We start from the raw sequence: 23,273 nt of genomic DNA on the forward strand, positions 1-23,273 counted from the left end.
CATTTGCCTTTTTCCATGGCTGCATCACACTGCCGGTCAGTCATTTGGCAGCGCGTTAGTACACCCAGTCTAACTGACGAGTTCCTGGCTTGTGGCAGAAATTCTTGTTATTAGTCCCCAGTATTTGGCTTGGCATTTTCTACTTTTTTTTTTCATCCCATTTTTGTTACACAAGTCTCAAAGTAATCTGTGCCGGTGGTGCTTACTGATTTGCATGCTTAGCATATGTAATCTGCATATTCGCTGTCTTTGTGATGTGGTAAATGAAAATTAATGAAAATGCTGAAGAAGATTAGCTTGATCTTAAGGAGCCCCCCCAGTAAATTCCTTTGAGGCCAGTGTGTCTCCTTTCAGCATTGCTGATTGCATTTCTCTTTGAGCCAGCCCCGTAAGTGTTTCGGAGGTCCTCTTCTAATCCATGTAATTATTCAGTCTGATGAACCCTCTCCTGCGTGATACCATATCAGATGCTGTTACCTAATCTGATTGTACAAACATCAGCATGACAAATTAATTAAACCCCCTGCAATTTCATGCACTGGTTCTCTCAAAGGTTTGCAGTGTAGGCTGTCTAGCTGTTGTTGTCTGGACCCTGCCCTAAGCTTACCGAGTATGGCTTCAATCCTCAGCTCTGCCTGCATTCAGCATCTCTGTATCTGCCAAAAACACTGTGGTGAGATATTCTTTTGATTTTGGAATGGTGTTTGTTATTGTTTGAACCATTTCAAGTCAATAGTAAGAGGAGGAGAATGTTCTACTTCAGTGGCCATTTTCTGAAGTGTTCGTCATTACTTTTTCTCCCACATCAGCGCCGCTTGAAGATCTCGTCCCCTATTTTTGTTTTCACTGCTGCGATGTGCAGGCTTGGTTGTTTACTTGATGTGGGCAAAGTATGTAACGTGGTCAGAATGCACTGGAGTACCAGCGCCAGCAGTACTCCCACAGACCGGTGCAAAGGCGTCTGCAGCAGGCTGGGATTTTTTGTGAGCTGAAACCAGCAGTCCTGCTTCCCACTGGCTTGGTAGCGTTCCACCATGAGATCCACGGTCACCTCTAAAATAAAAATGTGCCCGTGCAGCCAAATAGGCTTGTCAAAAGAGCCCTTGAGATAGGTGTGCCGCTGTTTCCCCCAGTTGAAGTCACGGTCTCCTCTGTCATTCCTGCTATGGTAGAGATGCAGAGGTGTCTCTGCCACAGTGGAAAGGGAGAGATAGTAGATCTCTGCCAAAGCCGTACCTCGCAAGTGTTTTTTGGTTTGACATCTCAAAGTCCCTTCCTCTGTAAGCCTAATAAGCCTTTTCTCTCAGCACCTTCCAATCCTGTCCTCTCCCTCCATTGCACATCTACCACAGCAGGCACAACTGCCTGGGTATTTCTGTGTGGTTTGCTGCCTCCCTGCTGGCAACAAATTGATTTCCTATCACAGGCTTCCCAGCGAGCTTGGTAAGCATGCTGAATTCACATTGCTGAGCATCCTGAAGAGCTCACTGACTTGTTACCAAATCAGTAAACTGTAGGGTCCAGAAATGTTTTTATTGTCATGAGCCATAAGGACTTAGACTGTATGTATGGCTTCAAAACAGAATATTCATTCTTGCATCAACCTGGATTTCACTTTCCTCTTTTAAAGTCTATTTATGCCAAACTACTTTGTCCTGATGGGAAATCATAATTGTCTATGACATGACATAATGCTGCCGCTGAAATAACTAACAAATACTTGATATTGAATCTGTTAACATCAGATTCTCTAGGAGCAGGAAAAACTAAAAGGCTTCTGGTTAAAGGCAAATTATTGAGATGCCCTGTAGTACCAATATGGTTAAGGTCTGTTGTCTAGGTGCACTGTAGGCTTGCTTTGCAGTTTTTTGCTGTAGGCAGACAACCAGCGTGGAGAACTCCCAGCCTGGAATCAGAAAGTTGATATGAAGGTGAAGGCTTCCAGAGTCAAGGGGATGGTGGCTCTGGACAACCCCCTCTGCGCAGCTCTCCCCTGTAGCTGTGGCACCTTGGCTTGCTTCACACAACGTACAATAGTAATATGGTACAAAGCCTTTCGAGTTCATGGGTGGTTTAAGCCACTTTAGTTCTTCCAGTCTCCAGAGAAGAATGGTAATCCTATTCTCAACCAGTATTTTAAAAATGAAATAAATGAATAAATGGCATTTATATAATTCTTTCATCATAGCACAATGTAAACTGTGAAATGCTTCAAATAGACATTGCTCTGAAATGTAAACTCGCCTGGAGGATTACGGCACATTTGTGAACAGCCCTCAAATATCCAACATAGGCATTTAGGACGGAAAGCAAAGGCTATTACTTAACAGAAACTTGAGGAGAGTTTCACCTAACAGCTCTAAGAGAAACATGTCCAAATCATACAAAACAAGACGTGACTTTTGTCATGATCACAAGTAGCAAGGTTGAGAGTTGATAGCACCTTTTAAAAGATATTACCTCTGGAATTTTAAAAGCAATATTAAATTCAGCAAAGCCAAGCTTAGCATCACCACTTCATGTAGAACAGTACCGTTCCTTCTTTCCATTGCTGATATAATTTCGTCTGCTTAAGTTTGTGAGGCTGGACAAGATCAGAGGGGGAGGGTCTCAACACTCATTACATCCTTCCATGTCTTCTGGTAAGACACCTGGGGAAGCAAATGCACTCAAGAAAAGTTATCTGTCAAGGAAAATTCATTTTTTGAGTTGCACTGAGTTCAGAGGCTACTGGATCAGGTCCTGCCATTTGCATAAAATAGCATTCTAGGTACATTTACTTTCCATTCACAAAACACGAGCTTGAAAAAAGAAGCTTATATTTCAAGTTATTACTATACTGCTAGTTGGAGTCTATCTTGAGAAGTCATTGTGGCTGTTGTAAAATTATAACAAAAAATGTAATGGACTTTTTCAAAGGTCTTTCATTTTTTCCCTTTGTTTTTTTACTTTGTAGCCCTTATTTGTTTCCCAGAGATGCTGCTGACAACATGGCTTGTATTTAATGCAGCTCCATTGACTCCTTCAGAACCCCTTCTGCCCATCAGCTGGCACCTGCCCCTATGCTGGCTGCAAGGGCAAGTGCTTTCCCACCACAGCCAGCAAGGATGGTCCTGGCTGAGTGATTGCCCTATTGCCTCCCATTCCTGAGAAATGAATCCTGTCTGCAGTAAGACGGCAGACTCCTGCACCTTCAGCTTCACTGCTAGCTTGAATTAAAGGCTATCACTCCATCAGGTTTGTTAGGAGTGGTCCTCTGTCGCTGAAGTGTCTCGTGCAGGGCTGGGACGTGGTGTAGGCTGAGTGCATTGCGAGTCTCATTACACGAGCATGAAGAGCGTGCCAGTTCATCCCACCACAGCCCTCTGGAGTTTAGCAGAAAACCTTAGGTTGTACCATCATCAACAGTACATCCATTAGTGCTGTAGATCTTTCTCCAGAAGTCTGAGAGCAGAGAGGGTGAAACAGTTGTGCTAGCCCAAACTGGGGCTCAAGAGCTGATCCCCAAATTGTGGGTCAAATAAATACCATACGTGAAAGAGATCCGTACTATTCTTCTTTGTCCTATGCTATTTGAGTGTAGAGATAAGCAAGCATGCAACAGAGCTTCAGAGAAGAACTGCCTTTTAATTTTGCAACGCCTATAATTCAAGGCTCTGTGGTTATAAATCCCTCCAGTTTAAGGGAGAAAAGGCTTAGTCCACCAGATACGACTGTGACAAGCATCTGCTTCCTCAAAGGCATCTTTATTAAAAGGAATCAAGATAGTCTCCTGGGGGAAAGACATCACGAAAGCTCTGTAAAAAAAAGAAATACCTTACTTTCCTTAAAGCCTTTTGATCAACAGCAGCAGCTTTGTTACTGGCTGCAAAAAAGAATTTATAGTATTTGAATATGTAATTGAGTGGGCCTGTCTTTTTTTCAGAGTGAACAAAAGTCATATAGCTAAAATATGACACTAAATTCTTCACCCAGATTTTAACTGTATTTATTTAAGATCATGTTAATTGAGTTAGAGAATTATTGCAGCACAGTTCCTAATGTAAAATGAGAGTTTGGCACTCTTGCCTGGAGTTGCCAAATTGGTCGTACTGGTACCTTAAATTTGCAGCGACAGCAGCAGTTCTCCTCCACTTCAGCTTCAGCAAAGGATTTTCCCCAGTCTCAAACACTAAAATGAGGTTGAAACATAAAGTCAAGTCTTCCAAAAAGAGAACACAGAAGTAGTAAGGGAGTCGCCTCAAGGAAAAGGAGATATGCATGAGTAGATATGATATATATGTATATCCTCTACTTCTAAGTTAATGACGATACAGTTGTTTTCTCAAGTTTGAGGCAATTTGGTCTTACCCCATGGCAGGGCAGGAGGCAATCTGCAGTGCTTTTAAAGCTAGTTCAGGTATCTGTGATGAGACTCAAGACCTAACAGTGGCTGGGGACCACCAGGGTCCAGCTTGGCCGATGTGTGGGGAAACGTCTATGTCCGTGCCCCACACCCAAGCGAGAGCTGCCAGGGATGCCTCTTAGGAGGAAGAGGGTGAGAAAAATGAAGTGTGAAGAACATCTAAAGCGTCTGAAAGTGGGCAGCAGTGAGCAGTTGTTTTCTGTGACACCATCTACTGCTCTATGGTAAAGTGCATGGTGACCTAAAGAAAGCTGAATCTGTTGCTGTCGGATCCGCCCCCAAGGGACAAACCCCCTGGGGGTTTGTATGTGACCCCCTAGCAACAGGCGTAGAGATATTTTTCTGGGGATTGGGCTCCAGACCTCACTAGAAGTTAAGAGTCCTGGCCTACACTCTCATCGTGGTAGAGTAACTAATTTTGGGAAATTCACTGCCTGCAGTAAATTTGGGGTGACCCAAGGAAAAGGCCCTTTTTGGATCATCTAGCCTTCAGGTTAGACTATTCAAGAGAGATGTCATGATACTTGCTTTCACTTTGCTCTTATTGCAGTCATGTTTTTGGCTTTGGGGCAAAACGTTTCAAGTAGTTTAGAAGAGATACGTCCTGTGTGGCATCACTAAAGTCTTTAAATATCTGGAGTAGAGAACTATGCTTTTACAGTTCTGGTAAGGTGGTTTTGAACATCTGTCTTTTCAGGATCACCACTTCCAAATGACAGTGCTTTGGAGGATAATCCCACAATACTCCTACAGCTCTTAAACTGCAGTTCCAAAGCCAGAGCACTCCTCGCATTCCAGCAGAATATAACCTGGCTTTAGCTCCAGTTATAAATTTTCTTTTGAGACTTGTGACTAGTATGAGCAAGTTTCTTAGTGTAGCTTGCTCAGAACAAACAGATTATTGACAGGAACACGACCTGAGGGAGTAACGATTAAAACCATCACACTGCAATATTTGTATTCTGGTATTACACATTAGCTCTACAAGAGCTTCAGCATTATATTTACCCTAAGTGGTATGCCCACTGCAGTCCAAACAGGTGGTCTTAGCACCATCATATTTCAGAAGCTGTTTTGGGAGCACTTAATGTTTTTGCCCAACTGTCCTGCAAGCCTGAACAAACGGAGCCCAGCAGCCTCTAAGGGCTAGAGTTTCACCAGTGCAGAAGCTGGAGCGCATGGAAATGTGATGATGAGCAGAGCTTTCTATCAGTCCATCTCATCATGCTTTTAAAATGAAGTATCTGCTGTGGTTGTTTTTTCTAAATAAACAGGTTAATAAGAATAGAATATGTGTGCAAGTTACATAGACAGAAGGGTTTTAAATCCTGTTGTTAAGCCTCAAGGATGAAGGCCGTAGAGTTTCTTGTGCTACACTTTTCTGAGGACCTGCAAACACAACATAAGGTTTTTACACCCACGGTTTCAGAAACTGAAGCTGAACTGAAACATGTTCATTGTTTCCTGCTTTATTGTTGAGCCTTACCAGGGCTGTCAGTGCAGTCAGACAGAATGCAGGCAATTTGGGTAGATTATTATAGAAATATGCTGTGTTTGGGTTTGTGTCCCCCTCTGCAAGTTCTCCAGTTTTTTCAAGGCAAAATACAACTAGTTACAGAGACCATCAACTTTTCCATGGTAATTTTGTATTATCTTTTTTCCTTCTTTTTCTTCAGCCTTGTACCTTGTATTGTATATTATCCTCTGGCATTGAAAATTTCAGCAAAGGATAAATTTTAATCCATTGTTCTTGTAGACAAAGAAGTGTAGTGAAGAGTTCATTGCGTAGAACCAGCTTATAGTCCATACCATGCTATCAAAGCAAGCCAGCTCAATTTTTCAATCCCCAATAGCGTGACACTCAACTTGACTCCCTCCCGCTCCATAAGAGTCTTAGCAGGATGCCCATCGAAAGCCAATTTTGTATTTCATATTACAGCAGATCAGAGATAAATTTTAGCTGTGCTGAATTAATGTTTTACATCCTGCATACTTCCCTGCACATTAGGAAGAGGATAAAAAAACCCTAGGTATGGAGAAGATAGAAAAGAGATTGCATCTCCTCTGACTATGGAAACAGAGTGTTAGACGACTGAGAAAGCAGAACAAAACCGGACTGGGGGACTGTGACGGGAGGCTGTTCTCCCCATGAAACCTGTGCAGTGTAGAGTATTAGTCTGGAAGAATGGCAGGTAAGTCTTCATTGCATTTCTTACCACTTTTGAAATACAGAAGTAAGGAAGTCCATTGTTTAAAATCAGTGAGTCAGACAGAGAACCTACTAGGCAAAACACCTGTTGCGCTACGAGGTTTCAGCATCTGTTTCACTTAAGCTTCTGGGAACCCTTCAGTGTCTTTACTGAACTTAACAAATCAGGGTTTTGTGCTTGTATAAGGCAAATTAAAATTAGCTAATAAGTTTTAATGTGCAATTCAAGTTGAGGAGTTAGAGGGAGGGGGTTAGTAGAAAAATTTTGGTTGCTATTGAAACAGTCACTTCTAATAAGAAGAGATCGTGGCATCAGGTCATAAGGAACGTGAGAATGAGAAAGGATGTCAGCAAAGATAGTTTTATGTTTGGAGTTTGGTGTAGGCACAAGGCTAAAAAAAGCATTGAGCTTATATGTGAAATGTCTCACAGTGGCAGGTGCTCTATTGCTGAAGGTGTCTGTAGAGATGCTGTTAGACAGCAGAACCCATTTAAGAATTACTGTGGCACCACGTCCAGTTCCTCAGTGGAGGAACCTGTCCACTATGTGTCTGATCATCCCCTCATCTGGAAGAGATTTAGGTTTTCTTTTAATTTGGATTTTATGAACCCAGGGGTAGACATCTCTGAAATTAGATTAAGTATCTGTCTCTAGGGTTTGTCTGTCCCAGTATATTCAGAAATAATGCTTTTTTTGTGCCCCTTTGTAACTTATGTGTTGCCAGGAGGTACAGCAGAAAAGCTTGAAACAGCGATACATTTTCCAGTATTTATTATCAAATCAAGTAAGGACAGAGCATATATAGCTTGTCTGCAATTCAGATTAATTGGTATTTTACCTGTATTTCCATTATCATGGAAAGCCATTTATTGTAATGGCAGCAATAGGGCTCCCAGCTGCCATGAGATCACATAATCAACAGCACTCAGGTTCTCACATGGCCTCCCACTCTCCTAGGTCAGAGAGGGTATTTTCAGCCTTACTTGTGTAGAAATATTACTGCGCTTCCCCTTGTGAAAGATAGGGAGTTTCGAAAAGAGTGCATGATTTCAAGAGAAACTTCTTAGGTATCTGTGCTTCATATACTCGCCGCCTGGAAAAACGTGTGTGCAGTTATTTCGTTGTGAGTTGGCTAGTTGACTTCATGCCATTGGATACCGAGAGAACCAGTTGAGCTATTTTTAAAAGGAAATGTTAGCCAATCCTGTCAACACCACCTGGAAGAACCGGGAGAGAAGTTCAAGGTTCTCAAAACTTAGACTGGGGGCGTAGAACATTAGATTTTCTGAGAGAAAAAAAATAATTTGGAGAAAGTCTACCCATTCTCCTTTCTGTCTTCCTCCACTCCTACGTCTTGAGCACCCACTTCCCATTTGTTTTAAACAGGTACATTAGGTCAAAATCTAGAGGCAGAATTAGCAGTTTAGTGAAACTGTTGCTTTCTGCAGGTATTGGAGTATTGGAAAGTGCTGTAAGAACTGGAAGTGCTTCAAAGCGTGTTTTGCAATAAATTCACCAGCCCTAGAGAAAGGAAATCACTGTCACTATCCACAGTTTGTTTCCAATTCGACTGAATAACTTTAATCTCATCCTAATAAAGCTGGTACAAAGAATAAGAATGGAAAGGAAAGAAAAACAGTACAAAGAGGATTGGACGAGGTGACCTTTAAAGGTCCCTTCCAACCCAAACTATTCGATGATTCTATGAAATGAAAGGTTTTCTTACTGATGTTATGGACTTTGTTTACGGTGGGTGTTTCCAGCAGCAGAAACACCAAGTTTTTATTTAGGCTGGTGATCTGGGTGCCCTCTGTTTGTTGCTTCTAAGCAATTAAGACATGAGCTAATCTGGCAGCTGTACACTCGCAGTCGCGGGTGCTGACACCTAACAAACTCAGCTTTGTGTAGCCCAAACTGTGCTTTGCCTGGCCAGCGGTGTGCTGGAGGGAATGGCTGCTTGATGATGGACTTTAACCAGCCGTGCTCCCTGCTCCTGACACAACAGCTGATGGAAATCACAGGCCTCAAATACGCACTGGTCGGCTGAAGTTGGGCAAAGACTTAGAACAGAAGTAACAGGTCAGTGCTGGGCCACATGGGGAAGCGAATGCTTTAAGAGCAAGCTAATGGGCAGCAGATAATTGCATAGTGTGCTAAGCTCACATAAAGGTCGGGCTGTGCTGCACGTTCAGGGACATCTGGGCAGGCTCCTACTTCTCAAGTCAGGCACAGAAGCCTTATTCAATGGTCGTGTGTATTTTTTGTAATCATAGTAGCTTTGACTGTACTTTATAGATTGTTCTGGGGAGGATGAAAGACCACATTGCAGTTATTTGCCTTCTTCCTAAGCCCAGCCACATGACAAGTTAAGAATTGTGTGCCTTTGCTCAGCATGCTCCTTACCCCTCCTGTCTGCAGTGAGAGAGAGAGAACATTTACCCAGGCTAAATGAACAAAACCTGCAGACACTTGCTTCAGTTTGCTTTAGCCTTTCATCATGTACAAGTAATGTTCATTAAATGGCAGAGTCTCGGTCGCTTTACGTATTCTGTGTAGCATTTGGTCCCATCCTGCACATTGTCACTGAGGCTGAACCCCACCATATTCTGCAGTCAAAACAGCCTGGACATCTATTACTGATCTAAATGTCTCAAGGGTTTATTTCCCAAAGGGATCAGCTGGTGATTTAGCACAAGATTCTACTCACAGGACATCCATCTTGGGAGGCTTCCACTTCCTTCTTAGACCACACCCCAAAATACCTGTTTGCATGGCCATACTCCAACACAGTAACCCACCCCTTCCATCTGAGTGCCATTTTTGGCTGTGGCAAAATTAGTAACTCTAAACGGTAGCAGCAGTAGGGTAATCTCTAGAGCAGACCTGAAGTGGTCGAACAGTGTGTGTTATGATATTAAAATATTTTGCTGCAGTATTGACAGCCTTGAATTTTATTGTTGGCTCTTGCAGAGTTTGCTGTATATAATTGTTACAGCCACGTCCCTTAAATGCCACATGGAAAGACATTTTCAAGAGGAAATGCCTGTTATCGGTCTTACGAGTAGAAGGACAAGGGATCTTGATCACTAACAAAGAGGGGGAAATGTACAGAAATAAGAGAGCTTAAGCAATACAGGTAAATTTTACAGGTCTGGCTTCCAGTATAATTTCCACAAGAGCCAAGACAGGAGGATAAACCAGCTCAACTCCTGAGAGAAAGAAATCTTTGTAGTGTACTGCATCTTGTACATCTTCCAGTCCGCGGAAAGAGAAATGCTTTTGCTTTGAGCTCATGACACAGGTAGTGTTTCCTTGTCTTGTGGTACCTTAAGGACTTGAACCTACGCAGTCTCTGCTGTGTGGTGCTGGACCTTCACTGCTGTAAGCTTAATGCCCAGGAGCACACTCAGAACAGCTGAAACAGAGACAAGATTCTGTGCAGTTAAAGTAGTTTTAAGTAGTCCTTTCCTAAAGGACAAAATCTTTGGTGAAAGCAGCAAGGAGAAGTGGTACGAGCGATGAAGCAAAAGGGCCTTTGAGAAAGGGGAAATGTGGGAAATGGAAATTTGGGCCAATGCTGGAGGAGAGTGTATTTTAATGAGCAAGGGACGTGGCTGTGGATATTCATGTTAAGATTCAGGGTGAGGCTGGCCTCTCAGGGTCGTTGCCCAGGGAAGGTGTGGAGCCTTCTCCACAACATCTCCCAGATGTTCAGCGTGAGGCCCCAAGGGCCCCTTCCAGCCCAAATCTATCTGTGCACTTTGGAGCCTACATACTTTGGAGCCCAATACTCCTCGCGTCTCCATTTCTGGATAAGAGAGACACGAGGAGTATTTCAGCAGAGACTGAGTTAATGCTGATAAAAAGGCAATATGCCAGAGTTGTGAGAGACTGACAGGTGTGGGACCTGTGTAGATTAAATTTGCTGTGTGCATACAAGCAAGTCTTATAACAGGCCTTACAGAGATTTAATTCATAAACATGAGAAAATGTGATTTTATGAAATGTGCAACTGATAGTAAATCAGCGTACTTTTTACTCTGGGAGTATAATGTGAGGAAGAGAACAGAGCCTGTTTCTGTGAGAAATTAAAAACAAAAGAAGGAGCACTGATGCAGATACTGTATCACTTGTGATTAAGGCAAATATTCTTTTTGTGTAGATACATGTGATATGCTTTTGTATCCTCCCCGGTGTTTTGTAGCACTTAAAAGTAATCAAAATGGAATTTGGTGAAGAAGTGATAGCTATTCCACAGGGCATTTTGAAAAGACAGAGAGCCGACCTTCTCCTACTTTTATGTGTCTCAGTTTATGTCTCAGTTTTATTTGTCTATACTCATGGACTTAGAAACAGAAATAGCTTTTGAGAGAAAATGAGCCTCTGGCCTCCACGTGAAGGAAATCTAAAGAGAAATAACCTCAGCCTGGAGTTTGCCATTCTTCTGTAACATAATCAGAAATCACCTTTGTGCATGAGCTCCAGGAAAGGCTGAATGAAAAGTTTTTGTACTGTACATTTTTGTTTTGAGAGCAAAGCATTCTCTTGCACGTTTCGCCTTAAATACAATTTGGACAATTGATTAGCATCAGCCAGAGGATACCAGGGAGGTCATAATGCAGGGGAATATCTCTGACATGTTGATCTTACTGCTTGCCAAAAAAAAAGAAAAAAAAAGAAAAGGAAAAGTTAGTGGTTATGGTCTCACCTCAGGGGATGGGTTTCTCCACAGCCATCAGTGGAAATGGCAGTGATTTAGGTCTCCTTCATACAGGTGTCGGCCATCCCCATTCAATAGAAGCTACCAGGGGAATACGACCTGAAGGGCTTCCCACCATCACGGCTCGTAGCTCTCTTGGCTTTGGCATGGGTGTTCTCCATATCCTGTGGGGAAGTGACCATCTGCAGGAACTGGTTAACCCCTCCAAGATTGCTCCTTCTCATAAATATTCTGGCACTTTGAAAAATGTAGTTTTAAATGAGGCACATTTTAGCTTTGCTGAGTCTGGTTTCTTTCCTGTGGTCCTGCACCATTTTCTTCTGCAGCCCTCTGTGGTATTTTTGTATTATTCTCTGCCTTGTTGTGCTGGTTGTTGTGCATGAATCTACTCGCAGGCAATGGGTGCCCAAGGGTAGTGCGCCGTGGCTACTCTTCCAGCTCCCCATCACGTCCTCCTCTGCCTTAGTTCTTGCAATGGGAAGGATTTCTCATTTTCACTGACTTCTCTGTCACCACTGCTGCCCTGGTTATTCCTACACCTCCTGGCTGTGCCAGTAAAAAGTGCTGTTCCCTGATGTATGCCAGGTCAAGTGAAAGCTGTCAGTGCTCTAAAATTATGTTATTTTGGAATTAGAGTCTTTATTTAAACTTCTCCCAGGACTCACTTTCATACAGCCTTGACATTGGATGGTGAGTGGATAGTGTCAGCAAGTAAAACTGAGCCTGATGATGCTCACAGAGTAACTAGCATTTCAGGTACGAACAGGAATCTTGCAAAAGTGTTCATTCTTGCTTTTCATTGCTGGCAGTAAGGTGAATGGGGGAAAAAAATGCTACTGATAGCATTCTAGTTTTCATGGCTTAATTTTTGTTTCACAGGGCTTTCTTCTAGGCCATATTCTCATTACTTAAGCAGGCAGAGTAATTTTGATGGAAATTTTGGTACACTAACTTTTTTTTAAGATAAAACTGTGACACCTGCCCTGCATTTGCAGTTTCTTTTAACTTGTGAAGCAGCAAGAGACAGAAGAACTTCAGCTGTCATTTTCAGGGCAGTCCTGATGCTCTTCCAAGGGTGATCTCTCCAGAGACAGGCTACGTACCACGGGAGTCTCTAGGTGTCCCTCTCTCAGGATGAGCATCTCTTCTTCCTTCAGACCAGGGTTCAGGGCTGTGGTCTCTTTCTGGGGACTAGGATTCTTTCGGTGGGCTGAGCCAGTGTCAGCACTTGCAGTGCTGTGCACAGGGGTGACTAGCTGTTCTCCTACAGCCAGCTTTAGTAAGGGAGCCGGGGGGAAGTAAAGTATTTTAATAGTGGCCTAATCAGAATTAACCTCAGGTGGCATTTCAGTCATCTGACACATGATCTACAACAGATGCTGACCCAAAATTAGAGATACCAAATTAGGGTAAAAGCCTTGCAAAACAAAACAAAACAAAAAAAAACCCAAACCAAAAAAAAAAAAGAGGCCCAAAACAATGAACACTCCTCAGTCATAATTTTCAAGCTACAAGGTCAGACTCCCTCTACCCCTTCAGGGCTATCTCTTCATGCCCTATGTTCTAGCATTCTTCTTGAGCCAGAATAAATGTGCACATGCTATCTTTACCCCCATTTTCTGCCACTTCTATGTCTCTCTGTCCATGGATATCATAGACAGACCTGTGTCAGAGCACTACCTACTTCCCTCAAATTGCCTACCAGTGGCTCCTGCTTTTCCGAGAAACCCAGCCAGAAGCAGAGATGCAGATGGGATGATGCTGAGGTAGCACCGACACAGTGGTGTGACTGTGCTGTGCCTACAGAGTGTCGGATCTGTCAGGTGTCCTTCTGGCAGCACTGTTCCTGCAGCAGTGATGGGAGGAGGCAGAAGAGCCAGAGCCAGTTGGTACGTTTGATACTGGAGATTTCAGTGTGACAGGATTTAGTAAATGAAAACTCATCCAACAGTCATCAGGAGAGAGATTATTTGACAGAGAGGAAAGACTGTCCCTTACATCAGCTTGCTCTGTAACTGGATACTTTGGCTCTCTTCCATTCTCTTAGGGGAGGGCAGGTAGGAAGAAAGATGTAGGGGGAGGGGGAGCATGTTACGAATAGTCGCTGAACCGAACATACATTCGGCCAAGTTATTGCCAAATTGAGCAGGTTTTTGATGTCACCCTTAGATAGATAACTAGCTAGAGCAGACTTGAAAACTGCTCAGGCAGAATCCCAGCTTCAAACAAGCTATAGGAACGTGCCAGCTTCCACTGGGTCACAGTCTGCTTTTCCAGGATAAGCAAAATTGAGGACTGACAAGAATTACATTTCTTAGATTTTACTTGCTTTTATTTGAAACACATGCAGTGGTCAAGTATTGACTGCATAGTCAATAGTTAACTTCAAATGAAGTAGAAAATGTGCCCTTCTAGTTAGATATAGACTACTGAAATTCTGTGCAGTGCTTAGGTAATAAAACATTTTTAACAGCAGAAGAAAACGCATACAATAGATGTGATTTTCTCAGTGGATTTTTTATGCTTTTATATGCCTAATTCAATACAAAATAAAACATCAGTCATCCAGTAGTGTCTGGGAGTGGAGGATCATGTGAGAAATGGTCAGACTCTATAGAACCAGCTTTAGAGATGGACTTTGAATTTTTGGCATCAGAGGTGTGTAGCAGTAGATTGGAACCAAACCTTTTCTGCCAACATTAGTGAATAGGGCTGAAAGCTCGTGCAAAATAGGACAAGTTAGGTCCTTGACATTTTTCTCACAATTGTTGCTTTTTAAATCACTGCCTTTTAATGCAGAAGTTTGTTGGATGCATCCATTATGCATGTCCTAGAAATTTGATCAAGGTCTCATGTGTTCCTTCTAAGAGGATAAAGCCAGCTGCAGTACCCAATTGTAAAGATGTGGTTACTGACTTGAAATGTCATTAAGTGTATTATTTGGTATTCCTCTGACTGGAATCTTTTGTATGGGAATTTAAAAATGCTAGTCCTCTCTGATTTTAGTGAACATTTGAGACAGCATAAAATTATTCATTAAAAAAAGGCTTTCAAGGGGTTGTTACCAGGTCCTCAAGTAAAGATTTCATCTTTCTAGTGATAACATAAAGTGTGCTAGAAGACATTGCGTAGAAGTAGCTGTAGATCTTGATGCCTGCCTTCTTGAGAGGTGTTTTAGGAGTATGACTTACTTCAACCAACCTATTCATGTACCTACCGGATCATGCTCAGTCTGGAAGTATTCTGTGCTTTTTTCTGTTATTCTAAAAGAAGGGTCAGCAATGTCAGTGACTTTATTTTAATCACATTTCATGAATAGCAATTTACTGTGACATTTTCACCTACTACTGTTTTAGGTTAGCTGTGCATTAAAAACTCAGGATAAAGTGCCATCACCAATAGTCTTTATTCCAGCATCTGGATTTCCTAGTTATCCTTTCAAGTTTGATATGAATAAGCCAACTGAAAGTAGGATGGCATGTGAAATATGGATGATCAAGATAACATCTCATATTAAGTATTGTCATTATTATTATTATTACTACCTAGTTCTGTGAGACTTCATTGACAGGCTACACAAATCTTTCTAGAGATAGGCTCTGTCCTGTGTGAAACAAACATGGAATACAAATGCTACTGATGAAGTTTTGTTACTGATTTGTGTTCACGCAAGAAGTGTACAAAATAGAGTCAGATAGAAAAATGGAGACCTTGCCCTGGTTTGTATTTTTCTTCCTTTATGAGGTATTTAATTGGAAATCTAACAGGAAATTAGACTGGAAGATTACCAACTGCATGGCTGGCATGCTATGAAAGATCAAATGCCTGTGTCTTTCATATTGCACACCAAACCAACTTTTTCAAGTATCTGGGATTTCTTGTGGATTTAAGGATATCAAATATGACATCAGCAGCTTCAATAGTAAAAATATTCTAAGGTACATGGGGCAGAAAAGCTGTACAAGTTCTCGTATAGTGTTTGGAAGCTGAGGATGAAGAACCTTTTGCATTGCCATCTTAAAATGAAAAAGGAAAATGAAAGCTACAGAAGCTAAATCATGTGTACACAGCACTGTTGACTGTTCATTTCCTAAGGATCTTTTCAAAGAAGCATTTAGGAGGATTGCTTTTTCAGGGATAAACTCTAGAGTATTTCTTCATGTCATCCAACTGTTCCACGGAAGTGTAAATTAACGGCCACATATCTCTTACGAAAGTCCCCATTGGATTTTGCCAGTTTACCTTACGTAATATAGAGTGTCTTTCTGGGGAAATTACTTAGAAGTATGTACTTGGCTGTCATTTGTTCATACAAAAGAGATTAGTTTAGCCTGTAAAACCAGAGAGGGAGAGAAAGAAGAGTGCTCAGGTCTTTCTATCTGTCCTGCTTAGATGGAACACTTAGTTACCCCAGGGCCAAAGCTGGAGCTGGTTTCACGTGGAGCTGGTTTCACGTGGAGCTGGTTTCACTGGCTTGAGGACGGTACTCGGCAAAGATTTGTCTTTCTGCAGAGGGACCATAGCGTCATGCCTCTTGACAGGGTGTGATTTCTTAAAGCCCCATTTATCCCGGGGACCTTGTCAGAAGTGGATTACCATCCTCCACAGACTTAAGTATTCAGTAGTTGTCCAAACCAGGAAGAAAGAATATGTGCTTGTGAAACCGTGCTGGAAATAATTTGGCTGTTTACATGTGATGAGAAGCTTTTAAACCAGGCTACCTGAAATTGGTTAGCTGTTTCTCTTTGAATTGAATCTGCCAGAAATATTTCACTGTTGACACCATGATCAAGGAACCCTCTATATGGCATAATCTAAGGCTATTTGGCTATTACTGGCAACAGCAATAGGGAGATTCAGCATCTTTACAGAGTTTAAATGAAAAGATTATATCTCTGTGTACACCTTGATATTGGTTGCAACATCATCACAAGCATCATCAGAAAAGACAGCTAATCTTGACTATTCATTTCAGAGGCCAGTCTTTTCCACAAATTGTTTGAGTACAGTTTTATGCACTCACTAGTGATTTTGGCATTTGCAGAGTAAGTCTAATCTGAACTCTCTTTGATGCAATAGATGGAATAATCTATACTGCAGGAAAGTTTGCATATAGCAGCTGCAGGTGTTCCATATCTAACACATTGTATTTTCAGCAAGGGACAAACTGGAGCAAGACAGATGAAAACATTTGGAACCTCGGGTGTTCAGGTCAGAGCAAGTTGCAAGAGAGAGATTTGGCAGATGTCAAGGATGGAGAAACTGGTATTTTCTGCTGCTTTTTGCTATTTTGGCAGGGCAGCTTTAGTTTCAGAAATTAAGCACGTCTCACAGAAAGAGTGGAAAAGAACGGTAGGAAAAATGTTTGTTTCCGCTATGGGGATGCAGTTTCTTTTGAAGTCAATGGGAGTTGCTTGCTTATATGATCTTTGGAAGGAATAAAACGAGTCAAAAAACTACAACAAAAAGACTGCGCTTACATGTGAAGTGGAAGGACTTCACCGCGATTACCTGATGATAGTCTGCCTGGTTTGTTCATTCAGAAAAAGTGGTATTAGAACTGCTGTGTGAGTAGATGATAGACTGAGATTTGGAGGGTGGGTTGGAGAGATGTTCCTAGCTGGCCTCATTGCCATGGCCCTGCCAGCACACATCAGCTGTAATCTATGGGAACTAAATACTTGTGAAAACAAGTCATATTTCATCCTTCATGCTTTTTGGATCTGATCTTGTTTTAAGAGTTTGCTGGGTGTGCCAGATGATTGATGCTGTCACACTGTAGATAAAATATATAATTCTGTCATTTTTATTCAATATTTTACAATCATTTTTGTACAGGCTGGAATCTGAAGCAATGTTAAACATTTTCTCTATGGTTCACCTTAGTTATAAAAGTAATCCATGTAATTCTCTGTGATTCATTGGCAGGCATTTCCTAAATACAGACCTAGAATGAATTAGTAGGCTAGTTGAACCTGAGTATGTCTTGAAATACATATGCTGTATTGCTTTTTAAATATGCTACAAGGAGATATAAATGAATACAGGATCAGAACTTTGTGAAATACATGAGAGGAGAACAGTTATGTTTAGTCACATGCATATTCGGCCTAGTTTCGTAATAAACATCATAGAATAATACCAACTATTCACAAAACAATTATATGGGATATAGTGAAAAGCTCATTACACTGAAAAAAAGTTGGAGATCCTTAAATTTCAGTATATAATAATGTCAGAGTTTTTACCTGTAAAGATGGCTTGCAAAGACTCTGCTTAGTTCAATTCAGGGCTGAGGCCTTAAAGTGGCATTTAAATGGTCACGTATCATCCATGATTACTAGCAGGTCATAAAATTCCTCTAAAAAGGAAAGAGAGTGACTTCTGGTATAGCAGGAGTTCCATTATATACTGTAGAAATATGTATTTATGTTATCTTCAAGTCTACTTGACTTGAATTTACTGTCCATATGAAATTACAAAGTTGCCTGTGTCACAAGTCACAAGTCACTGCTGCTGAACCCAGAGAAAAACAGGCCAACTCGAGGTGAAAACAAAAGCTGAACTTGCTTGTTTCTTCAGAAATGAGCTGCAGAAGATTGCTTTTGGTACACTTTCAGATGTGCTGCATTATTTTCTCTTTCTGTGTTTCAACAGGCCTTGAATAGGGGCATCGCTGCTGTCAAGGAAGATGCTGTGGAAATGCTGGCCAGCTATGGGCTGGCGTACTCCCTGATGAAGTTCTTCACAGGTCCGATGAGTGACTTCAAAAATGTGGGTCTGGTGTTTGTGAACAGCAAGCGAGACAGGACCAAAGCAGTTTTGTGCATGGTTGTGGCTGGCGCTGTAGCTGCTGTATTTCATACCTTAATAGGTAAGGTCACTTCACGTCTTATTAAGGTGTCTTTGAATTTGCTTCCCTTGCCTGTTCTTCAAAATGATGAATCTATAGGCTTAAGATTTCATTTGTAAGTCCAACAGGAGATGCAAAAGAGATTAAATCTCTTGGTTTAGTATCATGCTCACCCACAAAATTTTTATTACTTTTTAAACAGGTTGTTAAGTGGCAGATTCCACCTCCAGGGCTCACCTGCCTGGCAGCAAAACATGCTGTTAATCTCTTCCAGTCAGGTGCGTGATCAAAACTCTGGCAAGGCTGACAGGTTGCATGAAGCTGATAGCTCAGTCTTACTGTTAGGTAGTGCTGATCGCCTAGCAGTATCTGCTCAAATGGGTTTAGCAGGACTTCAAGATGTGCTTGGTAGGGTTGTTTGTCAGAACTCGATGGCATTGTTGGTGTACTCGCTCTGTACATATCCCCTTGCTACATAAAACTCTAAGCAAGTAGGTGCCAGCATCCTCATTAAAATATCAGACGTTACTCTGACGTTATGGATGATGCTAGTCATCATCCGTTTCTCTTGAATAATGAATTTGTAAGAGAAGAAGTAGTTACTAAGAGCACTTTATGTCAAACTGAGACCAGCTCCCTGAGTGTACTCTGTAACAAAGAAAATACACAAGCAGATATGAACTGAACATAAAAAGTAAGGCAACTACAAGATTTGCCAGTTTCTGAGAGCCTGGAGAAATGGGATATCAACCCAAGCATCAGCCACAGCAATAAAAGCCATGTGACCTGGAAGACTTTGACTTCATCCTCTCCAAGAACTGCATCATATTCCCTGCACATTGTGGCTCATTCTATGGAGCTGAAACCTCTGGACCTCAGCAACGAGGAACAGGACACGCTGGAGGAGGAGGCAGAGAGTGCATTGCATTTAACAGGTAAAATCCTGAAGGCTGGGACATCTAAAGGATGGGAGGAGGGAGGTAATGCAACAGCCTGTGGAGGCATGTGTTGTTTGACAGGCAGTGGGGTTGAGTTGGATGACCAGTAGGGGATCCTTCCATTGCAGAAAGATGGGAAATCAAGTGTGATAGCAATATCCAGAATTGCTGTGAAATTACAGAGTGGACTGGAAGTGAGGCACCATTCATTGTCAGGCTGCCGGCTCTCTTGCCAGCTAACCTACCCCACATGCACCGGAGCCCCGCTCTGGGGAAAGCAGGGCATCACACGGATACCGTCAAGCCAAGCCTTCAATTTAATGCTGCGCAACACAGGGTTAAATACCCGTACACCCGCTACGCACGCGAACGCACCCACCTCCTGCGCCCATGAATCTATCCGTGCCTGCCACGCACCTGCCCCTGCACCCATGGACTTATCCGTGCCCACCACGTACGTGGACGCATCTGCCCCCTGCGCCCATGGACCTATCCGCGCCAAGCGTGCGAAACACTGCAGACTGCCCCTCCTGCATACATGCAGCCCTGCTAACGTTACCCCACATCAGGCTACTAGTATCTCAAAAGTAGCACGTGCTGCTGGTCAGCATATAGAATAGAATAAAATAGAATAGAATAGAATAGAGTAGAGTAGAGTAGAGTAGAGTAGAGTAGAGTAGAGTATTTCAGTTCCTGCCCAAGCAGGTACAAGAGCCATCTGGTAAATGAGAGCTCCCTCTCCTCTTATCCTTTAACAGGCTGCCAGCTATAGTCACCAGCTTTATGTACCTCCCCAGCACTCCAGTTTGTTTGACCATCATGTCTGTTATTCCACCACTGATACCGCAGCCCTGTGCTGTTTACGTTTACTCCGTAGAATCATAGAATGGTTAGGGTTGGAAGGGACCTTTAAAGGTCATCTAGTCCAACCCCCCTGCAACACCATTACCCCTCGTTCTTCTACAACAGGCCCTGCTGAAGAGTTTCTCCCCATCTTTCCTGTAAGCCCCCTTTAGGTACTGGAAGGCCGCTATAAGGTCTCCCTGGAGCCTTCTCTTCTTCAGGCTGAACATCCCCAGCTCTCTCAGCCTGTCCTGGTAGGAGAGGTGCTCCAGACCTCTGATCATCTTCATGGCCTCCTCTGGACCCTCTCCAACTGGTCCATGTCCTTCTTATGTTGGGGACTCCAGAACTGGACACAGTACTCCAGTTGAGGTCTCACCAGAGCAGAGTTGAGGGGCAGAATCACCTCCCTTGACTGTTGGCCACCCTTCTTTTGTTGCAGCCCAGGATGCAGTTGGCTTTCTGGGCTGTGAGCCCACATTGCCAGCTCCATGTTACAGTCATGATAAATGCTTATAGTAACGGCTCACTAGCCATGGCAACTCTGTGCCAGGGATAAGCTGTTGCTAATTTTATAAGCTGGATCCATGCATTCAAGTTTATTTCATTCACTGGTATCGATTGGCCACTTCCTCAGTATGTTTACAGTTGAGGCTGCTTTATTGATTCAGTATTATGAACTTTGGGCCATTTTTACATTGGCTCTCATATTTCTTTGCTTGGAATGTTTCTTCAGCCCCCAGAGCTACTCTTCTAGTTGCTCACTTGTTTTCCTGCCAGTGCTGGTCAAAGTTTTTGGCTTTGTCAGCTGGATAAAGAAATATTTTCGAGTCATCCAACATTTTATTTTAAGCTACAATAGATTTAAAGAAAACTTAAAGTATAACTATCAAATTTCCAGGTGAAAGACATAGCTGGATTTTCCATGTGCAACTTCTTATTGAAGGGAGGTGTTTGGGGCAAGCGTTGGAAAACAAGCCAGGTGAGTTTCTTGCCTTTGCCTGGAAGTAGAGCCCTGCTAAGTTCAGAACCTCTGAAATGCCCTCTCTGCAGATATTGGGGAAAAAAAAGAAAAAAAAGACTGTATTTGCCATGCTTTAAAGTCGTAAATTAAAGGGCTTCACACAATCTTTCAGCTGCTTATGGTGGCAGACAGCAAAATATTTTTTAGTATTTTAACTTGTCTATGCCTGAAAATACGCAAAGGCCACAGGAGAGACTGGCAGAGTGCCCGAGAGAATGGAGTTAGTCAGATTCTAGCACCAGTTGCCTGGGTGATGTTGCCAAGTTTTATATTTCAAGTTTCCTTTGAACATGTTTCAAATCCTGATTATTCTTCTCTGACCCATAGATGTACAACCTGCTGAACAGGAGGAAGAGAAAGAGTCCAGTGACAGACAGGCAGCCTCCTAGGACCTCCAACTACTCCCCAGCAGCTGCAAGCCTGTCACAGACTACCTACAGGAGACACAAATACAGGTTACTGATACTCAGGAGATGAAAAAGAAAAACAAACAACATTCAACGGACTGAATTTCTTCCACGTTCCATGTGCATGGGGCTAAGAAAGATGGCATGACTTTCTGCCATGGACTGCCGAAGCCTAGGAGGGAACAGGAAACAACAAGTCCAATGAAATAAGGAGGAGTACTGAAAGTCAGAAGGAGGAAAACAAGTGGTAGTAGAAGCACAGTGGCCACAATGAATCACCACATTTCTAACAGTGATAGAGACTATTTGCAGTTGGCACACACAGCTCTTCACAAACAGCAGCCTCTGCTTATTTAGAAGATGAAAACAGACCGTTTCACTCACCTGACTCATGCTTCATTGCTTCAGCACCAGCTCCCCACTACTGCTCCCCCACAGGGGCTAACACAATCCTCTGTGGGAGTGACTGGCTGAGCCAAACCACTCCAACTCAGAGCTGCGAGCTCTGGGTCCCTAAGTCTTCACCCCACCACGTTCCCATGAACGTCTGCAGAATCCTCACCAAGAGTTCCTATCAATCCCCTGTACAGGTAGCAGTAAAAACCAAGAAACAAGTTGACTTGACCAAAGGGATTTGAAACCATATTCTCGTCCTGCTTACAATGCTGCCACAAACCTTGGTCAGTACAGTATTCCTGCATTTACTGTTTCAGTTGTGATCTGGAAATAGAAGATAGTATGCTGCCTTCCTTCCCTTGTGTTATTTTGAGGGCAGCCACTGCCACCAGTTAGGGTTTCCATGTGGGAAGTTCACTATATAGCCAGGGTCTAAAGCATTTCGTTATTTCAGAGGTTGGCTTTTGATAGGGATATTGGGCTGTAAGAGAAGGGATTCAAGATGCTAAGCCTGTCTGTGCATATTTTTGACATCTTACTAAATTGCCAGCTTGACAGAGGAGAGAAATTATTTATATGACATTATGCTAGCATAATGCATTTCATGGTGTTGCTGGTAAGCCCTCCATACTAAGTGGGTCCTTTTAACAACAGTGTCACAAAGGACATGCACATTTTCTTTGGCAATAAACCATCATTGTTCAGCCCTCCAGTAGTCTACTGAGAAATAGTGTACATAGAAAGTTTATTTCCTATTGCATATCAATAATACTTTCTACAGCTCTCTGAGGTTCTGGAAATGAAAAGGCAGAGGTTACTTTGAGGAAACTTTGCTTAAGTAGACATCCTTAACTGATGCCCACTACATCTGGTTAAAAACTACATGATGGATCATTTGTCATTACCAGGAAAAAAAAGATTGGAACATCGGTAACCAGGCAAACCTCTAGCAGACCGGATGGTCACGACATGCAAGTGATTTATTTTATGCCAGTTTATTACTGACAGGCTATTGGGCATGGGCCACTCCCTGCACAGATTACACAGAGGAAAACTTCAGCAGTTGCTAGTAATTCCACTGATTTATTTTTTTTATTTCCCACATGCATGTCACTGCGTATACATGAAAGATCTGCATAAGAAACAGGACATAGGTGTAATGCCACCACTTCCCATGTAACACTACTGGAATTTTCTAGAGACTAGGAGTTACAGAGTGGCTTATGACAAACTGAGAGTTTTTTTCCAGTCTTGTCCTGACGTGCCCACTGTACTGGCTCATACTAAACATTTTGCCCTGGAAAAAGATGACAGCATAGGAACACAAATCAAGATATAATCCAGGCTTGCTTTTTTTTTTTTTCTTTCTGAAAGATGATAAAATGTTCTTTATTAAAAATGTGTCCTGCTTTAGCATCTTCAGATGGTCATTGCTAAAGTAGTAACATGTTTCCCCAGCTGCCTCAACCCTTTTTCC

At 42.4% G+C, this 23,273-nt stretch overlaps 1 protein-coding gene and 1 long non-coding RNA gene across 2 annotated transcripts in view; both read left to right on the plus strand.

The window, feature by feature from the left end:
• The window catches only part of ANKH (ANKH inorganic pyrophosphate transport regulator), a 109,624-nt gene that overhangs the window by 38,133 nt on the left and 48,218 nt on the right, over nt 1-23,273 (plus strand). The window contains exon 2 of the mRNA XM_086740356.1: nt 17,993-18,209. Within this exon, the coding sequence (XP_086596482.1) occupies nt 17,993-18,209 (217 nt within the window). The remainder of the gene's footprint in view (nt 1-17,992; nt 18,210-23,273) is intronic.
• Nucleotides 19,016-21,828, plus strand: LOC147601715 (uncharacterized). The gene is made up of 3 exons (XR_015257649.1): nt 19,016-19,123; nt 20,871-20,951; nt 21,321-21,828. It is a non-coding gene; the product is annotated as an uncharacterized LOC147601715 (long non-coding RNA).

Source organism: Chlamydotis macqueenii, chromosome 2, assembly GCF_036417535.1.
Source record: "Chlamydotis macqueenii isolate bChlMac1 chromosome 2, bChlMac1.mat, whole genome shotgun sequence".
NCBI lineage: Eukaryota > Metazoa > Chordata > Aves > Otidiformes > Otididae > Chlamydotis > Chlamydotis macqueenii.